Source organism: Eptesicus fuscus, chromosome 12 (genome assembly GCF_027574615.1).
Source record: "Eptesicus fuscus isolate TK198812 chromosome 12, DD_ASM_mEF_20220401, whole genome shotgun sequence".
NCBI lineage: Eukaryota > Metazoa > Chordata > Mammalia > Chiroptera > Vespertilionidae > Eptesicus > Eptesicus fuscus.
The window spans coordinates 68,138,891-68,160,088 of NC_072484.1; the positions used below are offsets into that span (position 1 = coordinate 68,138,891).

Consider the following 21,198-nt stretch of genomic DNA (forward strand, 5'->3'; position numbering starts at 1 on the left):
AGCAGTGAGACGTACCACTCCCTCTGTAACCCTCCACCAGGAGGGAAAGTAGTCCCCCAACCCGTAGCGGGCTCCGTCACCCATACTAGGCGACATGTAAATCCTAGCCCCTCTCCAGACTCAACTATGATTTTGTGGCCTCAGGGACACCTTCCGGCACACTGGAAACCGGTCTTTCTCCAGGTCGCGGTAGGAAGTAGTTCCGGCCCACGCTAGGCCGATGGGTCCCTCCGCAGCAGGCAAAATAAGATGGCGACCTCGTCGATGCCGGAGTCGGAGAGAAACGCGGCCGCGGAAGCGTCAGGTGAGCGTCGGATAGAGTCAGGTCGCCCCACTGCACCCTGCCCTGAAGTGGACCCACACTGCGGGAATACCCGGCAGCAAGGTCCCGGCCGGCGGGGCTGTCCGAATAGGGCCCTGGGGTCCCAGGCCCTTTGGTCGCTCTCGCAGTTGCCTGAGCGGAAACCCGGCGCCGCCACAAGATGGCGTCGGGCCTGGAGCGCAGGCAGCGCCGGGGACAGCCCCGAGTCGCCAGGCCCCGGGACCGTAGCTGTCAGCCCCCTCCGCAAGGAAGTAGGGGAAGGGGGAGCGAGCCACTGACCAAGGGGGCCTGTGGGCTGTACCACCGACCCTGCACCCGGGGGAACTCGGAACGCCGCAGGGCGGAACCACTGAGCCCTGACGGGACCCTTAGAGCGAACCACACCGAGAAAATCGTGGAGGGGAGGAGAGAAGGGTCACACCGCCTTTGACCACCCTCCCGGGGATGGGGAAGGGCCCTGGACTGGGAAGCAAGGCTTCTCGGCCCTGTGTTCCCGAAGCTTCCCTCTCTACACACGAGAAAGACCCTCCCGGTCGGAGACTCAGTCTGTTCGTCAGCGAAATGGGCGCACGGGTGCAGCTGGGTGGGCCGTGGTTGCCGGCGCCAGCGAGGTGGCCCACCTGTCACCTCTTCTCTCAGAGTGAAGGCCCCAGACCCTGCGCACCCTTGTCCGGCGGCCCCCCGAGCCCATGGAGGAGAACGAGGTGGAGAGCAGTAGTGACGCGGCCCCGGGGCCTGGCCAGCCCGAGGAGCCCTCTGAGAGCGGCTTGGGCGTGGGCACCTCGGAAGCCGTGTCCGCCGACAGCAGCGACGCAGCGGCAGTCCCGGGGCTGGCGGAGGCCGACGACTCTGAAGTGGGGCAAAGCTCGGACCGCGGCAGCAGCTCTCTGGTATGGACCGTGCTGGCCGGCATGGGTGGAGGCAGGGGCCCCAGGCAGCAGTGCCTGGCAACCAGGGGGAAGCAGCCAGCAGGGCTGGCTTGTAACTAATACTTGGTTTTGGTTTACTGTGAGTCCCTGACGTGGGTTTTCTCATTTACACCTCAAACCTTGTAAAGCACATACCACGCTTTTCCACATCTTACAGAAAAGAAACCTGAGGCACAGAGTGCTGACAGAGTCAGGATTCAAATATAGGCTGTGGTCTTACCCACTGCCCTGCCCACGGTCCTCGCTCTGTGGGAGATGGGTATCCTGGTTCAAGTCTTGCCTCTGCCTCTTATTTACAGAGTAGCTCTTTGAGCCGCAGTCTTTCTGTCTGTAAAACGGAGCAGGAATACCTGCTTCTGAGCATGCTCTGTTTTGAGCTCCCACCAGACATTCTCTTGCAAACACTTTGTAAAACCATTTCCTCCTGGCTCTGCCACCTCCCTGGCCCCCTCCCTAGTGTGATCTTCAGCAAGCTACCCAATTTCTTGATCTCAGTTTTCTCACCTGTCAAGTGGGAATGATGAATATACCTACCTCAATAGGGTTTTTGTAAGAACTAAATGAATTCATATTTGCAAAGCAATTAAGACAGTGCTTAGCACATAATAAACACTCAAGTATTAGCCATTACTGTTGTTGTTATCTGCAAGACAGTGATCAATTTCAAGACAACACATTATGGAGGTGCACAACAATGGCCCCCACTTTGGGGTCCAGGGTTTCATTAATTCAGCAGAGATAGGCCTACCACGTGCCCAGCTTGGGTTGGATCCTGGTGATACAGCAGGAACAAGACAGATGTGGTCCCAGCCCTTATAGAGGGTACAGTCAGACCTGGGAGATGTTACAGGACACAGTAAATAGTGATGTCATGTTGGGACACAGGCGACTGCAGCACTGAAGATGGAGAGGTCCTAACTTGGCCTTCAGGGTCAGGGTCAGCTTCCAAGCAGAGGTACCAGCTAAATGGCGGGGAGAAAGCTCGGTAGGGTGTAGCCATGGTGTAATGCTGGGAAGCCTTTCAGGCAGTGGGAATAGCTTATTCAAAGTGCAATGAAATAGCTATGCCTGGCTGTTGTGTGGGGCCCTTCCTTTGACCAGAGCCAGGTACCCTGGGACTTGTTCTTGGGGAGCTCTGCAACCAGAGGGCTTCTCTAGTACTCAGTGGGGCTGAGGGTGTGGGTAACTGCTCACCATGTGCTTGGGCCTAGGAGCTCTACCTAGCAGGTGGTAGCCTGCCCTGCCCCATCCCTGGCTCCTAAACGCCCTCTTTCCCTGTTTCCTATCCCCCAGGAGGAGGTATCTGAGAGCAGCTCAAGCACAGACCCCCTGCCCCATGGCTACCTCCCTGATTCATCTTCTGTGTCCCATGGGCCAGTGGCAGGGGTGACAGGTGGCCCCCAAACTCTCGTGCACTCCAGCGCCCTCCCAGACCCCAACATGCTGGTGTCCGACTGCACGGCTTCTTCCTCAGACCTGGGCTCAGCCTTTGACAAGATCATCGAGTCCACCATTGGGCCAGACCTCATCCAGAGTAAGTCAGGAAGAGGGTGGCAAGAGTCAGCCCCCTGGGGCTTCCTGCAGAGTCCAGAAGAACCATTTCTGCTTATCCCAGCTGTGCAACCTGGGGAAAATCACTCTCCCACTCTGGATGTGTAACATGGCAACAGTAACTCCTGCCTCCTGCCTCATAGTGGTAAAATGGTGTGAGGACTTAATGAGGCAGCACAGTAAAGTTCTTAGCATAGTGTCTGGCATGTAATAAGTGCTCCTTAAATACAGAAACAGTAACACCTAACTTTATAATGAGGTCTGTTCTAAACACTTTATATCCAGTGGCTCATTCATCCCCCAGGGATCCCAAAACATAGGTGCTATTATGATCCTTGCAGTATAGATGAGAAATCTGAGGAACAGGATGTAGAATAATTTACCCACTGTCACTAGCAACTGTTGAGCCATGAGCTCATACAGTCTGATATCAGAGCTCATGATTTCCCAAATTGTACCTCCTATTAATGATGCATGTAAAGGAAAAGCCCTGGGATGGTCTGGAAAGCCAACCCTAAGGAACTGGTGCTGGAATCGGGCCTTGACCTTGGGGAAGTTTGGAGAGGAAGGAGGGGGACTCCAGGTTTAGTGGTCAAAGGTGGGGCAGCTGGGATAGCCATGGCATCTATATGATTGTGGGTCATCATGGCGCACAAACCAGGCTTCCCAATAGCCCTGCCCTGGGTGGATGGGGAGGGGTTAGGCATCTGAGGCTCAGAGGGATGATGCAGCTGGTTCGAAGTCACATAGGTGAACCAGAATGAATGTGGGCAATGTCAGTTATCATTGTCAGCTGGGAATTCCCTCCCCACATCTCTATCTAGGCTGCATAACTGTAACCAGTGCTGAGGACGGTGGGGCCGAGACCACACAGTACCTGATCCTGCAGGGACCAGATGACGGTAAGACGCCAGGCTCCAGACCCAGGAAGCCCTGCAATGGGCTGGACTAGGAGAGGGAGGCTTAGCCACAAACTCACTGTGTGATCTTAACAGTTTAGCCACTGCTCTTGGCCTCAGTTTCCCCGCTGTTACTCTTGTAGGGAGTTGGGTTCTAGGATCCCTGGGCCTGCCTGAGAGGGACAGCTGTAGCTCATGGCCAGCCTGCCCCTCCACTTCCCTTCCCTCTGATTCCCTCACCAATCCCCAGGTGCCTCCATAGCATCGCCAATGTCCAGTTCCACCCTAGTCCACAGCCTGGCAGCCATTGAGGCCCTGGCCGACGGTCCCACGTCCACATCCACATGCCTGGAGCCATCTGAGGAGGCACGGGGTTCGCCCAGCTCCCCAGCACAGCCTCCCCCAGCTTCTGGCACTGAGGAGCCAGATCTACAGAGCCTGGAGGCCATGATGGAGGTGGTGGTAGTACAGCAGTTCAAGTGCAAGATGTGCCAGTACCGGAGCAGCACTAAGGCCACACTACTACGCCATATGCGGGAGCGACACTTCCGTCCAGGTACATTGATAGCCGCCTACCTGGCTGGGACTGCATAGGTGGGGATGGGGTGCTGAGAGGCAGACATGGAAGCTTGTCTTACCTCCCCACCTTCCTCCAAGTAGCAGCAGCAGCAGCAGCAGCTGGTAAGAAGGGACGTCCACGGAAGTGGGGTACCTCGACCAAGACCCAAGAGGAAGAGGCACCAGAGGAGGAAGACGATGATGACATTGTGGATGCCGGTGCCATTGATGACCTAGAGGGTAGGCCATATGGCTTCGAGGTCTGCTATCTCCAACCCCATCAACAAATACGGGGCTCCTTCTGGCCCTCATGGAGAGCCAGGAAAACAGAATTGGCACAGAGGCAGTCACAGGTGCTTCCGTATAAGACAGAGGAGTCGGGGTGCTGGGATCAGAACCTCTGTGTGTAGTTGTGTAGGCTGTGCACTGTAAAAGCACCAACCCCAACTAAGAGGCCACATTCACATTTATCCAACAGAATAGAATGCAAACCACATATGTACTTTTCTTTTTCGTAGAAAAATATTTTGGTTAACCCTCCCCTGAGGATATTTCTTCCATTGATTTTTAGAGAGAGTAGGGCGGGGAGGAAAGGGGAAGAAGAAACCGATGTGAGAGAGATGGGCTGGGGAACAAACATGAACACACAACCCAGGAATCAAAACAGGCTGACGCTCTAACTGTTAAGCTACACCGTCCAGGGCCTTTTTTTTTTTTTTAAGGTAAAAAAGGGTGGAATTAAGTTTATTGTATATTTTATTTACCCGACATATCTAAAATATTATTTCAATATGCAATCATTATAAAATATTATTAGTTGTTTTACTTTCTTTTTTTTCATACTGATTTTTAGAATCCAGTGTGTATTTTATACTTAATTATGTCTCAGTTTACACTAGGCACATTTCAGGGGCTCAGCAGCTACATTCGGCCAATAGCTTCTGCATTTTCATAGACTGTATCTTGCACAATCATAGCGTTTATAGACTTGAATGTTTATTTCAACTATTTCCTAACAGTGTCTGTAAAGTGTCTTTAGAAGCAGCGCCTCTTTTCTAAATCATGTCCAAGTGCTGTATAAGCCAGTGGTAGGTGTCAGGAAGGGTACAGAGGAAGGACTGCAGGAGCCTGGAAAGGGATGTGCACAGTCAGCCATGGGGACATCAGGAGGGCTGTCTGGAGGAGGCGTCACTGGTGGGCATGAAGGAGGAGTGGGCAGGGAAGGGGAAGTGGGCCTTTTCCCGGGGGAGCAGGGCAAGGGATCAGAGCTGAAAGGGTGGGTCCAGCATGATGCCCACCTTCTCTCACTGTCCCCACAGAGGACAGTGACTACAATCCGGCAGAGGACGAGCCCCGCGGCCGACCGCTGCGGCCCCAACGCCCCACTCCCAGCACACTGAGGCCCCGGAGGAGGCCTGGCCGGCCCCGGAAGCTGCCTTGCCTGGAACCCTCAGACCTCCCAGAGGGTGAGACTTGGTCGTGGAAGGGGCCTTGAGGGTGAGGCTGAGGGGTGACCTTCTCTGCTTGCCTCTGTGGAGTCCTGGGGACAGTGTACTGTGCAGAGTAGCATGGCTCAAACCAGGGTGGCCGGCTGGCCTCCTGATAAAGGGGAAATCCCTCTAAGACCAGGCTTGAGAAACCCTGAGTTAAGAAAAGGTACATCAGCTTTATGAAAAGACTGTTCGGTGGTAAGTTGTCACAGAGCAGGAAGAGGTTCAGTCTTTATAGCTGAACTAATAAGGTAAGTTTTATTATTATTGAAATAACAACAAAGTTGAGGCCTGAGACTGTCCAAGGAGCACAAGCTTAGAGCATTACAGGCTGGGACGCTCATGGGCATTCATGCCAGCTCTGCATGGTCCTAGCTGTGTGACCTGTAGCATGTTACTTCGCCTCTCGAATCCCCTTTTTGTAAATGCAAGTGATGGCACCTGTCTTTTAGGATTGCTTTAAGGCATAAATATGCACAAAAAAGACACATGGTAGCTGTCTTTGTACATGCAGTTTGGAGGAAATTGTTTTATTTTTTAGACTCATTGTAAAATAACTTTTTACTGAGATACATATTTGGAAAAGCACATCTAAAGTGCATAACTCAGTGAATTTTCAAAGTGAACACACCTGTATAACCTAGCACCCCAATCAAGAAACAGAATGTTACCAGCATTGTCTGTATCATTTTTAATTTTTAAAACAATTTAAAAATATCTCAGCCGTGCACAATTGAGATATTGTTGATGTGTTTGAATATATAACACTCCTATCTGCCCTCCAGCCACCCTAGAGAAACCAGTGTTAAAGTGCTGCTGTTGCTTCCCAGACTAGAATGTTCTCATGAGGTTACTAGATAAGCAATTATTATCTTCATTTGCCAAATAGGGAGAATGAGACACAGAGAGGGACTGACTTTGCCTAAAGATACACAGCAAGTCAGCAACAGAGCTGAGCCTAGCACGCAGGTCTCTGCTGCCCCTGACTGTCACATTTAAGTCATGGTGTGCTGCACTCGAACCGTCAGCTGGCTGCGTCTGTGCTGTGACCTGACATGCCCATTAGTGGAGGGTGGCCGTGTGTGGGGGGAAATATTTGGCTGGCCTGTGTCACACCTGTCCACATCTGTCCTGGTGTGTTGTGGCTGATCTGTGATCTGGCATGTCTGTGGCAGGTATGGAAGGAGAGCCTCTAGTGAGTTCCCAGAGTGGACAGAGCCCTCCAGAGCCACAGGACCCCGAGGTACCCAGCTCCTCAGGCCCAGGACACCTGGTGGCCCTGGGCAAGGCCGATAGGGTTCCTGTGGAGCCCAACGTGAGCCAGTCGGACGCAGAGAACGCAGCACCCACCTGCCAGGAGGAGCCCGACACCCCACCCCGCCGCCGCGGCCGACCCTCCAGGCGCTTCCTAGGCAAGAAATACCGCAAGTAAGGGGAACAGAGATGGGGTCAGGGAGGCAGCCGGACAGCCCCAACCCAGCCAGACCTCTCCTCAACACCCTCCTGGCAGGTATTATTACAAGTCACCCAAACCGCTTCTGAGGCCCTTCCTGTGCCGCATCTGCGGCTCCCGCTTCCTGTCCCACGAGGACCTGCGCTTTCATGTAAACTCCCATGAGGCCGGAGACCCCCAGCTCTTCAAGTGCCTTCAGTGCAGCTATCGCTCACGCCGCTGGTCCTCGCTCAAGGTGTGAGCTGCAGCTGGAAAGGAGAGTAGCTGGGAAGGGGAAGGCACAGGGCACGGGAGGGAGGGAGGCTGGATGAGAGAAGGCAAAAGCCTGGTGGCAGCGAGAGGGAGTGGAGGTAGAAGGGCCTTCCCAGGCACCCTCTCCTGCTGTTTCACGGGGCACTTGTCTGGGCTGCCGTGGGCAGTTTTGCAGATCGCACACTGCACAGCAGCACAGGATCTTCAGGTGTGCTATTTGTGTAGCAGACTTCATGGATTTGCTTGTTCACCACCATTGCCAGCAGGTGGCAGTAAAGTTGGTTTTATCTAGTGCAGTATGTTAGAAAGGTTTCCAGCAGATGGCAGTAATGTGTCTCATGAGCGGGGGCCCAGTACTCAGGCCTTGCAGGCCACGCATTTCATCTTGAGGCAGCCCCAGGAGGTCCCTGGTAGGTGTCAACAATCCCATTTTACTGGCCAAGGAACCACAGCTTGGCTGGACCAAAGTGAGGCAGCAAGTTGGCCATCATTGGGGGCGGGGGGTCCTCAAGGAAAAACAGCCAGAGCCCCTGTGCTTTCTGCACACAGCGCTTCCTGAGACAGGGTCCTTTGACCTGGAAGTTTTCTCTGGAAACCCAACGGTGGGGGCAGGGGTGACTCTGCCATCTTGCAGTGGGGAGGGCATAGACTGTAGAGCTGTACTGCCTGGGCTCAACTTCAAGTTCACAAGGTCACTGTGGGACCTCAGCAAGTCACTTTATTCTGAGCCTGTTTCCTCCTCTATCAAATGGTCGGCATAACAGGGCCTGGTGCGGAGCAGGTCTGCTTGTTGGGGTGGGTCCCCAGCCCTCATAGCCCCAGTGCTGGCAGCACTCCCTCTTTTTTCAAGCCTGCTCCCATAGCAGTTCTAGAGCTGTAGGCACAGGTGAGGTGTGGCAGGAGGGGAATCTGAGCCCCAACTCACTATCCCTATGCCTCTCTCCCAGGAACACATGTTCAACCATGTAGGCAGTAAACCCTACAAGTGTGACGAATGCAGCTACACCAGTGTCTACAGGAAAGACGTTATCCGGCATGCAGCCGTGCACAGCCGGGACCGGTCAGTGGATGTGGATGGAATGGGGACAGGGTGGGAAAGTGGGAGCCCAGAATAACAATGGTTCCAGTTAGTACCAGCTCAGGGCCAGGCCCATTCACCGCACAATATAGACAGTGGAAAGCAAGGCGATTTATCCCTGATCACTTGGCTCAGACAGAGCAGGAGCAGGGCCTTGAGGTCCCTTATTCAGTCTCTTCCCAGCTACAAGCTTTAATTTCCCTTCTATAAAATGGAGACAGACATTGTTGAGGGGAATCTAAAGATTTTTCAGACTCCTTGTCCACACTCATCTTGGTACTGAGAGAGCAGACTCTGGACAAGTACATGGCAAAACAAAAAAACCTTAGGAGGCTAGTGATTGCTCGCTGAGTTAAAATTAGACCTGCAGCTTCAAGAAGGAGTTAGCTTCACAGAAGGAGGACCAGTGAGCAGAGGTTGGATACAGGGATCCACTAGGTGGATCTGTTAACAAAAATTAATTAAAAGATAATTTTATTGTGTATGATTTGCAAATCAGAGAACACAGTCCTCAGTATGAACCAAAGACTTGCAGGGTTCTTAAAAGGAGAAGGGTTGCCCTAACCGGTTTGGCTCAATGGATAGAGCGTCAGCCTGCGGACTGAAGGGTCCTGGGTTCGATTCTGGTCAAGGGCACATGCTAGGGTTGCGGGCTCGATCCCCAATAGGCGACATGCAAGGGGCAGCCAATCAGTGATTCTCATCATTGATGTTTCTATCTCTCTCTCTCTTTCCTTCCTCTCTGAAATTAACAAAAATATATTTAAAAAATAATTTTAAAAGTAAAATGAAAGGAGAAGGGTTGCTAGTGAAACAAGGTTATAAACTTACATTATTGGTTTTGTTTTTTCACATCTTACATCATTCAGTTTTCCACATTTACATTATTCAGTTTTTGATCAGTCATGGCAACTGGATTTTTCAACAGTCAGCTGACTCTGGTCAGCAAGTGGGGCTGTGATGCAAAAATCCAACTGTCGGGCCACATATTATGTTGTAAAAGTTCTTAGAAGTCCTCAGATCTAAAACCATGTGTGTGGGAAAGCCAGCTCTCCAAGGTGCTTACAGGTTTTCTTCAGAAAATAAAAAGGAAAGAGAGTTCTGTGTCCTAATAAGGTTGGGGACACCAGGTCAGCAGACTAGTACAATAGCATTCTTTCCTGTGGGACTTCTCAGAACTTTAAAATGCAAATGTATTTTGTGACTGAGAGGAAGAATACACCATTCCCAGATGTAGTGAAGTGCAGACCTTACTTACAGTACCCTCTTAGCATTTCCCCCAGCAAACTAAGAGAAAGGGGCTTGGGTGGGTAGTCGGGACACTCAGGGCTGAAACTGGGTCTAAGTGTATTGGGTGGGCTTGGAGAAGCGATGGTCTAACTCCTGTGTGTTTCTTCTCCAGGAAGAAGAGGCCAGATCCCGTAAGTCTGGGGCCCTATCCTGGGAAGGGAGCCTGCTACAGAGCTGCTTGTGGGGGTGGGGCCAGGAAGCAAGATCTCACCATCTGGCCCCCTCTTGTCCCTCCTCAGACCCCAAAGCTGAGCTCCTTCCCCTGCCCTGTGTGTGGCCGTGTCTACCCCATGCAGAAGAGACTCACACAGCACATGAAGACACACAGCACTGAGAAGCCCCACATGTGTGACAAGGTAGGTGGGGTCAAGGGCTGGGCAGGGATGGGGGCAGGAGGCCTCCCTGGGTGATCCATCACCCAACTCAGCCCATCCCTTACAGTGTGGGAAGTCCTTTAAGAAGCGCTACACCTTCAAGATGCACCTTCTCACACATATCCAAGCTGTCGCCAACCGCAGGTATGTCCCTTGGGAGGCCTCTGGGGCTGCAGCACCCCCCGCCCCCACCCTCACCCCACTGCTGAGCTGCCCTCCTCTGACCACCCCCAGATTCAAGTGTGAGTTCTGCGAGTTTGTTTGTGAAGACAAGAAGGCACTGCTGAACCACCAACTGTCCCATGTCAGCGACAAGCCCTTCAAATGCAGCTTTTGCCCCTATCGCACCTTCCGCGAGGACTTCCTGCTATCTCACGTGGCCGTGAAGCACACAGGTCAGGCTAGTCACCCCTCCCTGTCAGCCCTCGCCTTGCCCTGGTCCCCAGTCAGACCTCCTCCTCCTCCCCTGCAGCCACGTGAGCAGCTGGAGCCCCTCCATTGTAAAGGGAATCCCCTTTGCAGGGGCCACTCTAACCTCAGTGCTAGTTCCAACTCAGCCCACTGCTCTCAGGGTTGCCCTGGGCCAGTCACTTTCCCTCTCTGAGCCTTCCTTAGCTGTAAAATGGGGGACTAGAACTACAGCTTGGTGGTTATAAAAGTGAGTTCCACTTGTTCTCTGAGCCCTGTCTGTGCTGGGCGCTGGGCTAGAGATGGGTCCTAGATAGGCCCTGCCCTCAGGACATGAAGCAGCAGAAACAGCATCAGTCTATGCTTGCCCCATGGAAGGTGTTCAGCAGTTGGTTTTTATTCTCCTTGGTTCCCAGCCCTCTGGCAGGCACACTAGGGAAGATTAGAGAAAGGAAGCCCAGGGGCTCCTTCACCAGATTTCTGTCTACCTGGGAGCTGTGGTCATGTGACCTTGAAAGTAGGCATTGGCAGGAAGGCTTGGGTGCAGAGGGCGAACCAGTTTTGTTTCTGTCCTGGCTCACCACCATGGGCAGCGCATGTGTTTGAACTCAGGAAGGAATCGGGGAGTTGGAGAGGTCCTTGGGGTGGTGAAGGTTTCTCTGGGAGGATGGGTGAGGGAGTGGGTAGGCACAAGCATCCCCCCACATGTGCCTACAGGAGCCAAGCCCTTTGCTTGTGAGTACTGCCACTTCAGCACGCGGCACAAGAAGAATCTGCGCCTGCACGTTCGGTGCCGACATGCAAGCAGCTTCGAGGAATGGGGGCGGCGCCACCCAGAGGAGCCCCCCTCCCGCCGTCGCCCATTCTTCTCTCTGCAGCAGATTGAAGAGCTGAAGCAGCAGCACAGTGTGGCCCCTGGACCACCCCCCAGCCCCCCAGGACCTCGCGAGGTAAGCTCAGCCAAGCACACAACAGACAGAAAGGGCTTGGGGCATTCACCAGAATGACAGTGTGACGTCACCTCTCCCAGCATCCTCATTTGCACAATGGGTGCAACAAAGTGACCCCTGCCTCTCTGGATTGTGATCAAGAGTAGCTGAGGCACCGAAACCGGTGTGGCTCAGTGGATAAAGCATTGGCCTGCGGACTCAAGGGTCCCAGGTTCCGGTCAAGGGCATGTACCTTGGTTGCGGGCACATCCGCAGTAGGGGGTGTGCAAGAGGCAGCTGATCGATGTTTCTCTCATCGATGTTTCTAACTCTCTATCCCTCTCTCTTCCTCTCTGTAAAAATCATTAAAATATATTTTAAAAACAAACAAACAAACAAAAACTGTCCCAGCTTTGAGCCCTGGGAACTCTTTAAAAAAAAAAAAAAAAAAGAGTAGCTGAGGCATAGACATGCCAACCCTAAGCTCAGAGTAGGGGTGGCTTTCCAGTGCTAGTAATAGAGAGGAAAAATATCAGCAGTTTAATAGTGATGATAGTTTATTTTCTCGTATAAAGGAAATCCAAAGATCACTCCAGGGCTGGTGTGGCGTCTCCATGGTCAGTCATTAGGGACCAAGCTCTCTGTATTTTTTTCACAACCCTCTTAGGAAAACCTTCCATCTTTGTGGTTGCCTCATGCTTCATTATAGCTGCAGGAGTTCCAGCCTTCCTAGCCACATCATAGGCAAGATGGGGGAAGGGCAAAATGGATGTCTGCCATCCACATATCTTCCTTGTGAACTTTACCAGAAACTCCTGTTCAGCCATGTGACCACACTTTACCTAACTGCAAGAGAGGCTAAGAAAGACAGTCCTTAGCTGAATATGTAGCCTCTTCCCTCCCCCACCAAAAGATGGACCATCAGTGTGCTGATAGAACACGGGCTCTGGAATCAGTCTTATGTTCAAGTCCCAATTCTGCTACTCACTAGCTGTGAGATCGTAAGCCAAATATTCTCTGAGCCTCAGTCAGTTCATCTGTAACATTGAGCTGTTAATTTAAAAGTGGTTGTGAAGATGAAACAAGCCAACATATATAAAATGCCCAGTACAAAGGAGATGCTCAGTGCGTGGCACTGGAATCTGAGCTGCTCTCTCAGGATTGGTCCTCTCCCCACTCTGCAGGTTCCCCCCGAGGCAGCACCTTTCCAGTCAGCTGAGAACCCCCCATTGCTCTGTTCTGACACCCTGGGTGGCGCCACCATCATCTACCAGCAAGGTGAGCTCTGAGGAAGGGTGGGAGCCAGGGTGCTGGGCATGGGCAGGGCTCGTGCTGGAAGATGGGGAGGGTGTTGGTGCCTGTTTTACAGCCTTTTCTAAGTCTCAGGTCCCACCAACCCAGGAGCTGAGGAGTCAACCGCCATGGCCACGCAGACAGCTTTGGATCTGCTGCTAAACATGAGTGCTCAGCGGGAGCTGGGGGGTGCTGCCCTACAGGTGAGCCACCCGGGGACCTCCTCTTCACTAGACATTGGGAGGAGAGGAGAGTGATGAAGCAGACATGCCGCACCCATGGGGAGCTCCCAGTTAGTGGGTGAGACAGATCCACTGACACCCAGTGGACACATGCACAGGAGGGGCACCAGCTGTAACAAGGAGGCTTCAGGAGGGCAGGGAGGTCAGAGGATCTCCCACTCCACTTTCCAGTCACCTCTGCAATGTTGAGCAGTGTTCACTACTCCCCATGCCTTCTAAGGCCCTGTTCTAGCTCTGTGGCCACCCTGGGTCTGAACTAGCTTCCCACCTAACCTAGTGCCCTCATTCATGACACCTCCTACAGCCTGAGGACTCCGGGGCTTTCTCCAGCTCAAACCTCTGTCTTGTCCATGCACCTCAAGCCCACACTCCCCCCTGAGTTCATCATCTTCTCCCTCTTTCACCCAGCTTCTCAGGATCACCTTTATCCCCATCTCCTCTCCCTCTGCACCTCCTTGCACTTATACAAGGCAGGGAGAAGTTTGTGTGCCTCCTGTCTCCCAGCCTCTTGAAAAGATGTAGAATATGCGAGATGATAAATTTCAATAACTTGGAGCAGTAACATGCTGCTAGGGGCTGGGGGACAGACAAAACTCCATGGAGGAGGGAGCCTGGTGTTGGACCTGGAAATCTTCATAGCATTTAGTTTGAGGCATTTGGGGTGTAGAGAAGTTTTACATTTTCATATAGTTAAGTGTATCAGTCTTTAATCGTTTTTGCCTTTAGTATTCATCCCTAGAAAGGCCTCCTTCACCCCAAGACTATATAAAATTCATTTGAACTTTTTTCTTAGGGTTTCATTTTTTACACTTAAATCTTCATTCCATTTTATTTTTGGTGTATGCAGAAAGGTAGAGAACTAACTTAATATTTTTTCCAAAAGTTGTCCAGTGCAGTATATAAAATAATTTTCCCCAGTGGTTGGAAATGTCCCCTTTTATCATTCTCTAGATTCCCACACACACTGACCTGTCTGCTCTTCTCATGCCAATATAATGCATTTCTTAAATTACAAAACTATATGCTTGTAAAAAAACAAAATGGCCGAAACCGGTTTGGCTCAGTGGATAGAGCGTCGGCCTGCGGACTCAAGGGTCCCAGGTTCGATTCCGGTCAAGGGCATGTACCTTGGTTGCGGGCACATCCCCAGTAGGGGGTGTGCAAGAGGCAGCTGATCGATGTTTCTCTCTCATCGATGTTTCTAACTCTCTATCCCTCTCTCTTCCTCTCTGTAAAAAATCAATAAAATATATTTTTTAAAAAAAATGAACATATGTCCTACAATAAGGTGACAGTTCTTAACTTTTCTCCCTTCCCACTGTTAGCAGGTTAATAAGCATTTCTCCAGTTTTGTCCATGTGCACACTAACAGACCTTTTGTTCCTTAAAAAATGGGGTCACACTAGTCATCTCATCAACAACCTGTCTTCTTGACTCAGCAGCGTGGGGGGCTTGGCCTGACAAGCACATGCAGGTCTCCTTCTCAACATCTCCACATCACATCTCCACAGCCTTCCATCAGACAGATGTCCTAACATTTACTTCGTCATTCCTTTACTGGTTGGGTTGTTTCCAGTTTTTCATTAACTCAAAGGCAGTGCTTTAGTGCACATACATTTTCAGGTGCTCATAACCTTTTATTTAAGGTTTTAAAAAACACACCAAAAAAAACCTCCTACAAGTAGAATTGGTGGGTCTGAAGGTATAAAGCCTCACAAAAAGATATGCCAAATTATATGACCACCCCTAGAGCATGTTTCTCTATGCTCTTGCCAACACTGGGTATCGTCAGTCTTTATAAATTTCTTCAATGTAATAGAAGTATATTTCATGGTCATAATTTATAATTTTGCAATCATAAATGAGATTGAACTTCTGTATGTTCATAGACCATTTTATTTCTTCTCTGACTTCTGGGTGTCCTGTATCAATTTTTAAATTAAATTGTTGTCTTTTTTATTATCCCTTTGTAAGAGCTCTGTATATAAAGGAAGTCCACCTTTTATCTCTCATATTAATTGTTAAATCCCAATCACACACCCCCAATTTCTTTGTTTCCTGATTTCATTTTTATGATTTGTTTTGTTGTAGGTTGTAGCATATTTCTGTCATAATTAGAAAAATCTCCCTACCCCAGGATTATAAAATTATCCACATTTTTTCTTCACATATTTAGAGTTTTATTATTATATTTAGTCTTTAATCCATTTGAAGCAGACTTTGGAGTGAGATCTGAGATCACACTCTGACTTTATTTATTTTTTTCTTAAGTGGTTTGCCACTTGTCCCTCTATCCCAAGATTTCTCAACCTTGGCACTTTGGCCAGATTTTTGTTGCAGGGCTGTCCTGTGCATCCTGGGATGTTTAGCAGCATCCCTGCCCTCTACCTGCTGGATTCCTATTACACCCTGCCTGCCCCCAATTGTGACAACCAAAAAATGTCTCCAGACATTGCCCAATGCCCCTGGGGGCAGTATTGCTCGACTCTGTTCTTGGTGTTTGTTTTTTTTTAATTTTTTTTAAATATATTTTATTGATTTTTTTACAGAGAGGAAGGGAGAGGGATAGAAAGCCAGAAACATCGATGAGAGAGAAACATCGACCAGCTGCCTCCTGCACACCCCCCACCAGGGATGTGCCCGCAACCAAGGTACATGCCCTTGACCGGAATCGAACCTGGGACCTTTCAGTCCGCAGGCCGACGCTCTATCCACTGAGCCAAACCGGTTTTGGCATCGACTCTGTTCTTGTTAAGTGTAATTCCAGTAGCTGGGTGGGATCTGGAAAAGCAAGCTGTGTTTTGGTAGGAACACAAAGTTGGGGTTGTGCAAATGAGTGCTGGCAGCACTGGATCTGCTCAGAGGCTGGGTGAGCTTTGAGATAGAAAAGAGCCTTGAACACTAGCTTCTTCGGTGCAGACCTGCTCAGAATGCATTGTGCTGTTGCAGGTGGCCGTGGTGAAGTCAGAGGATGCGGAAGCACAGTTAGCATCCCCTGGTGGGCAGCCCTCCTCAGCAAGTGCAGCTCCACAAGTGGTAACCCTCCACGTCGCAGAGCCGGGGCGCGATGTGGCAGCCGAGAGCCAGCTAGGCCCCTCTGACCTACAGCAGATCACCCTGGCACCCAGTCCATTCGGTGGGGCTGGGTACAGTGTCATCACAGCACCCCCTATGGAAGAGGGGACATCAGCTCCTGGCACACCCTACAGGTAAGGCCTGCCACCTGCAAGGACCCCTTCAGCCATTTGTAGTCACGCTGCAGGGATTCAAGAGGACCCTGCCCATTCACACCTAGTTGGCAGGAGGTAAAAATCCTAATCAATATATATATTATATAAAAATCCTAATCTCTCTATATATGTATGTATATATTAAAAGCCAGCAACCGGAACACTAACGACCAGAATGACCAGGCGCTATGACCACTGGTTGCTATGACGCCCACTGCAGCCAGGGAACGGCCTGATCGTGGGTGGGGCTGGCAGCCAACCTCCTGCAGCCCCTCCCCTTGGCCGGCCCTGCCCTGATCAGCCCCCCCCCCCCCCCACTCTAATAAGGGGCAGGGCCAGCCAGCCAACTGCCTGCGGTCCCTCCCCCCTCTGCTGGCCCAGCATCAGCCCCCCCCCCCCCACGCCATTTGGGGGCTGGACCAGCCAGCCCACCGCCCACAGCTCCTCCCCATGGCTGGCCCCACCCCCCGATCAGCCACCACCACCACCACCCCCCGCCCCCTGGCTGGCCCCACCCCCCGATCAGCCACCACCACCACCACCCCCCGCCCCCTGGCTGGCCCCACCCCGATTGCCCCCCCCTCTCACACACACACACACACACACACACATTAGGGGCGGGGCCTGTCAGCTAATTGCCCATGGCCCCTCCTCCCTGGCCAGCCAGGCCCTGATTGGGCCCTGATCAGGGTGGGCTGACTTGCCAGCCAACCTCCCGCCATCTGTTCCTCCCAACACGCCCCACCCCAATCCACCCTGATCACCAGCCAGACCCCACCCATGCACGAATTTATGCACTGGGCTTCTAGTGCATACATAAAGTGATTGGACCATAGGGGAGTGGTATCTTCCTCAGGAGGTCAGAAGTGATCTTTTGGCCACTTAGGTGTTCTAGGCACTTGACATTTGTGAACTCACCTACACCATTCTTGTGAGATCCACATTTCCCTCACTTTACAAATGAGGAAACAAGCTAAGGAGGTTAAATAACTCTAAGGTCAGCCACATAGGTGAGGATTTTAGCCCTGCTCCCTTTGGTTCCAAAGTCCTTGTGCTCTTTGTTCTGAACGATTCCTGAAGGTATTTTCCAGTTTTGACCTTTGGAATGAACTCTGGCCCCTTGCTGGCATTGGAGGCCTGGCATCTGCTCTTGGCTTACTCCACATTGAGTGAATTTGGGGCAGAATTGTTTATATCTCATCTGTTGACCAAACCCCTGGGCAATCTGAGGAAGCTCTGGATCCAAACACCAAACTATGTAGTTGGGATGGGAGTCTGGCTAGGCCTGCACCTGGGCAGTCATCTCAGCATCTCCCTCTACTCTTGGGCTGTTGTCCCTGTCAGCCCCACCTCTCCAACTGGACCAGATTTAGGCTGGAACCCTCAGGCCATCCACCCCCCACTCCCCACCATGCCCATCAAGAGGCAGGATTACCACTTGTGAGCAAGACAATACTCTGGACACAGCACGAATGACAGAAGAGACAGTAGAGGTTTGGCTGGCAAAGGGCGGAGCCAGGATTTAATCCAGGGGTCCATCTGTGGTGCAATCACCCCTTGGTTGATGACTTTGTTGGGGTCCTCTATCCCCTCCTAGTACCCTGACTCACCTCTCCCCTCCTCTCTGCCCACAGTGAGGAGCCCCCAGGGGAGGCAGCCCAGGCTGTGGTTGTGAGTGACACCCTGAAAGAAACTGGCACCCACTACATCATGGCAGCCGATGGGACCCAACTGCATCACATCGAGGTGAGGCTGGGTAGCTCACCACACCCCATTTCCCTTCCCATCTCTCCCTCCCTCAGTGCCTCATGCTCCCGTCTCCACAGCTGACTGCAGATGGCTCCATCTCCTTCCCAAGTTCTGATGCTCTGGCCTCTGGAGCCAAGTGGCCTCTGCTACAATGTGGGGGGCCACCCAGAGATGGCCCTGAGCCCCCATCTCCAGCCAGAACCCATCCGGTAGAAGACCCCCAGTGCTCTGCTTCCCCACCTCCGACAACTAGTAAAGCCCTGGGCCTGGTAGTGCCCCCCTCCCCACCATCTGCAGCGTCAAAGAAGTTTTCCTGCAAGATCTGTGCCGAGGCCTTCTATGGCCGAGCTGAGATGGAGAGTCACAAACGGGCCCATGCCGGGCCGAGTGCCTTCAAGTGCCCCGACTGCCCTTTCAGCGCCCGCCAATGGCCTGAGGTCCGGGTAGGTGTGCTCCCTGTGCCTCCGTTGTCACAAACCTTGACTGAGCACCCCCTTTGAGCCAGCCCGCTCTAGTCAGAGATAACTCAGCAAGTTTCTCAGGTTGCTCAGTCTGCGGGGAGACCAGACATGACTGATTCCTGACAAGGTCCCCAGAGTGAACCATGCACATGGCAGAGCACAGGCAAAGAACATGTCCTGTGGACTTGGGGTGCTAGGAGATGTCATGGAGGAGGTGCGCCCGCATATATCACGCTTAGGGAAATTCGAGTCTTTCAGAATACGGAGGGTGCAGAGTTCAAGGGAGGTTCTGGGGCAGATTCATGATCCAGTCTGGGGGGGCTCCCTCCCAAAAATCCCTTCACCCAAGGATTTCGTTTTCAGATCCGACCATACACTGAATCCTCACACTACCTCAGTGAGGGGAGCAGGGCCCAGGGCCCTAGAATGTCAGGGCTGGGAGAGATGGCTAGAGGTCCCTTAGTCCATACCTGTACACTTATGGATAAACTGAACCTGAGAGCAGGGACAGGATTTTCCCAGTGACCTAATGATAGAGCCTCTGGCTTCCCCCAGGTATACAGTACCAAATCTCGGTCTGGTTTGTACTCTACCCAGTTCCCGATCCACCTCAGAGGACAGTTCCCTGACTGCTGTCTGTGGGAGCTGTCTGTCCGCACCCAGCTGATGCCCCCTACTCTGCCCCTTCCGCAGGCCCACATGGTGCAGCACTCAAGCCTGCGGCCCCACCAGTGTAGCCAGTGCAGCTTTGCCTCCAAAAACAAGAAGGACCTGCGGCGGCACATGCTGACCCACACCAACGAGAAGCCTTTTTCATGCCACCTCTGCGGGCAGCGGTGAGGCTAGGTATAGACAGGCTGGGGCTGCTGGGCATGCATGGTAGGGCCACCCCTGAGCCTTCGTCCTTCCCCTGCAGTTTTAACCGGAACGGGCACCTCAAGTTTCACATCCAGCGGCTACATAGTCCTGATGGGAGAAAGGCAGGGACCCCTACTGCCCGGGCCCCAGCTGGGACCCCCACCCAGACCATCATCCTGAACAGTGATGACGAAACACTGGCTACACTGCACAGTGAGCTGCCCCAGGGGACCCAGGGTAGACCAGGGACTTGAGCCACTGCCCCAGAGAGCACCCTTGGGCTGTGGTGGGGCCCGGGGCATTTCAGGTTTTCCTGGAGCCCCTGAGTGAACACCCTCCCCTCTCTGCCCAGCCGCACTCCAGTCCAGTCATGGGGTCCTGGGCCCAGAGCAGCTACAGCAGGCACTGGGCCAGGAACACATCATCGTGGCCCAGGAGCAGACGGTGACCAATCAGGTGAGAGCCTGCACTGGGGGCCCTGCCTGCAGGTCAAGGGAAGGGGTGGGGCACATGGAGAGCCGAGGCTAGAGCTGGCTTGGCTGTGGCAGGAGGAAGCCACTTACATCCAAGAGATCACCACAGCAGATGGCCAGACGGTTCAGCATCTGGTGACCTCCGACAACCAGGTGAGCTACTGCTGAACACCTCAGCTGTGAGTGCCCCTCCGCCAGGCCCCACATTGGGGAGGAGCAATACTTTCCAAACCACCCTTCCCAGGATGAGTGTTTGCAACTGCCAATGGTGTCCCTGGTCCCCCTGCTATACCATCCTCACTGAGCTCCTGATGAGCAGGGCCCTAGCACCTGCCTCCTCTCCACCCTTCAGGTACAGTACATCATTTCTCAGGACGGAGTTCAGCACCTGCTCCCTCAGGAATATGTTGTGGTCCCAGAGGGCCATCACATCCAGGTAGGCCAGGCTTAGGGTGAGAATGGGATGTGAGGAGGATGGACAACCTCCTTCTAGGATCACCAGGTTGGCTTCCTCTCCCAGGTACAGGAGGGCCAGATCACGCACATCCAGTACGAACAAGGAGCTCCATTCCTTCAGGAGTCCCAGGTAGGGCCCTTGGGGAACCAGATGAAGCTGGGGCATGGGCAGGGCTCTTCCAAGACCAGGTCTCATTGGCTTTTCCCCTCCAGATCCAGTATGTTCCTGTGTCCCCAAGCCAGCAGCTCGTCACACAGGCCCAGCTAGAGGCTGCAGCACACTCGGCTGTCACAGGTATGGTGTTGGACCCTGAAGACCATGGGGCCCGGGGCCCAGGCCTAGCTTCTGGGACCTCAGCTCACCATCCTTTCCCCTCCCCTGGCAGCGGTGGCTGATGCTGCCATGGCCCAAGCCCAGGGCCTGTTTGGCACAGAGGAGACAGTGCCCGAACACATCCAACAGCTGCAACACCAGGGCATCGAGTACGACGTCATCACCCTGACCGATGACTAAGCCCCAGGGGCACAACACAGACCATGGATATTGGGGCTAGCCCTGTTGGGGGTGGAGGGAATCCACCAGGACTCACCTCCCTGCTCCACCTAGGATCTCCAGATACTGAGCAGCCAGCATCCTGTCACTCCAAGGGAGCCAGACCTGTGCTATGGGGGTTGGGGTGGGGCAGCTATTGGCACCAGCCAGGACATGCTGGGTGCCCCAGCCTGCAGGCAGGCTTTGGGAAAGAAATTTATTTTTGTTTGGATGGACCCACTGGCCTTACTCGCAATAAAGGGACCAGAGTCCAGCCCTAGCTGGCTCACTTTGTCCACTTGCTGCTACAGCCTGAAGCAGGCAAGGACTTGGGGAGAAGGACAGGTGGAGCCTGTTACAGCCACAAGTGG

The 21,198-nt window shown here is 52.8% G+C and overlaps 1 protein-coding gene across 1 annotated transcript; it reads left to right on the forward strand.

The window, feature by feature from the left end:
• Positions 1-238: 238 nt before the first annotated feature.
• ZNF335 (zinc finger protein 335) lies at positions 239-21,101 on the forward strand. Its single transcript, XM_054724493.1, has 28 exons — positions 239-304; positions 962-1,212; positions 2,545-2,785; positions 3,627-3,704; positions 3,952-4,257; positions 4,362-4,499; positions 5,579-5,725; positions 6,925-7,177; positions 7,260-7,437; positions 8,402-8,514; positions 9,935-9,953; positions 10,062-10,178; positions 10,264-10,340; positions 10,431-10,591; positions 11,322-11,554; positions 12,718-12,811; positions 12,914-13,029; positions 16,018-16,277; positions 17,933-18,044; positions 18,125-18,490; positions 19,202-19,344; positions 19,425-19,579; positions 19,719-19,822; positions 19,915-19,992; positions 20,192-20,275; positions 20,360-20,425; positions 20,509-20,590; positions 20,682-21,101. The coding sequence occupies exons 2-28, from the start codon at positions 1,012-1,014 to the stop codon at positions 20,807-20,809; spliced, it is 4,050 nt and encodes a 1,349-aa protein (XP_054580468.1). The 5' UTR covers positions 239-304; positions 962-1,011; the 3' UTR covers positions 20,810-21,101.
• The last annotated feature ends 97 nt before the right edge of the window (positions 21,102-21,198 follow it).

What these genes read in the sequence shown, in the direction of transcription:
- ZNF335 (XM_054724493.1), top strand. Translation starts at nt 1,012, where the DNA reads ATGGAGGAGAACGAGGTGGAGAGCAGTAGTGACGCGGCCCCGGGGCCT. An exon ending in ACCCTCAGACCTCCCAGAGG is followed by an intron (nt 5,726 to 6,924) that starts GTGAGACTTGGT and finishes TGTCTGTGGCAG; the next exon opens with GTATGGAAGGAGAGCCTCTA. An exon ending in CCCAACTGCATCACATCGAG is followed by an intron (nt 18,045 to 18,124) that starts GTGAGGCTGGGT and finishes CCGTCTCCACAG; the next exon opens with CTGACTGCAGATGGCTCCAT.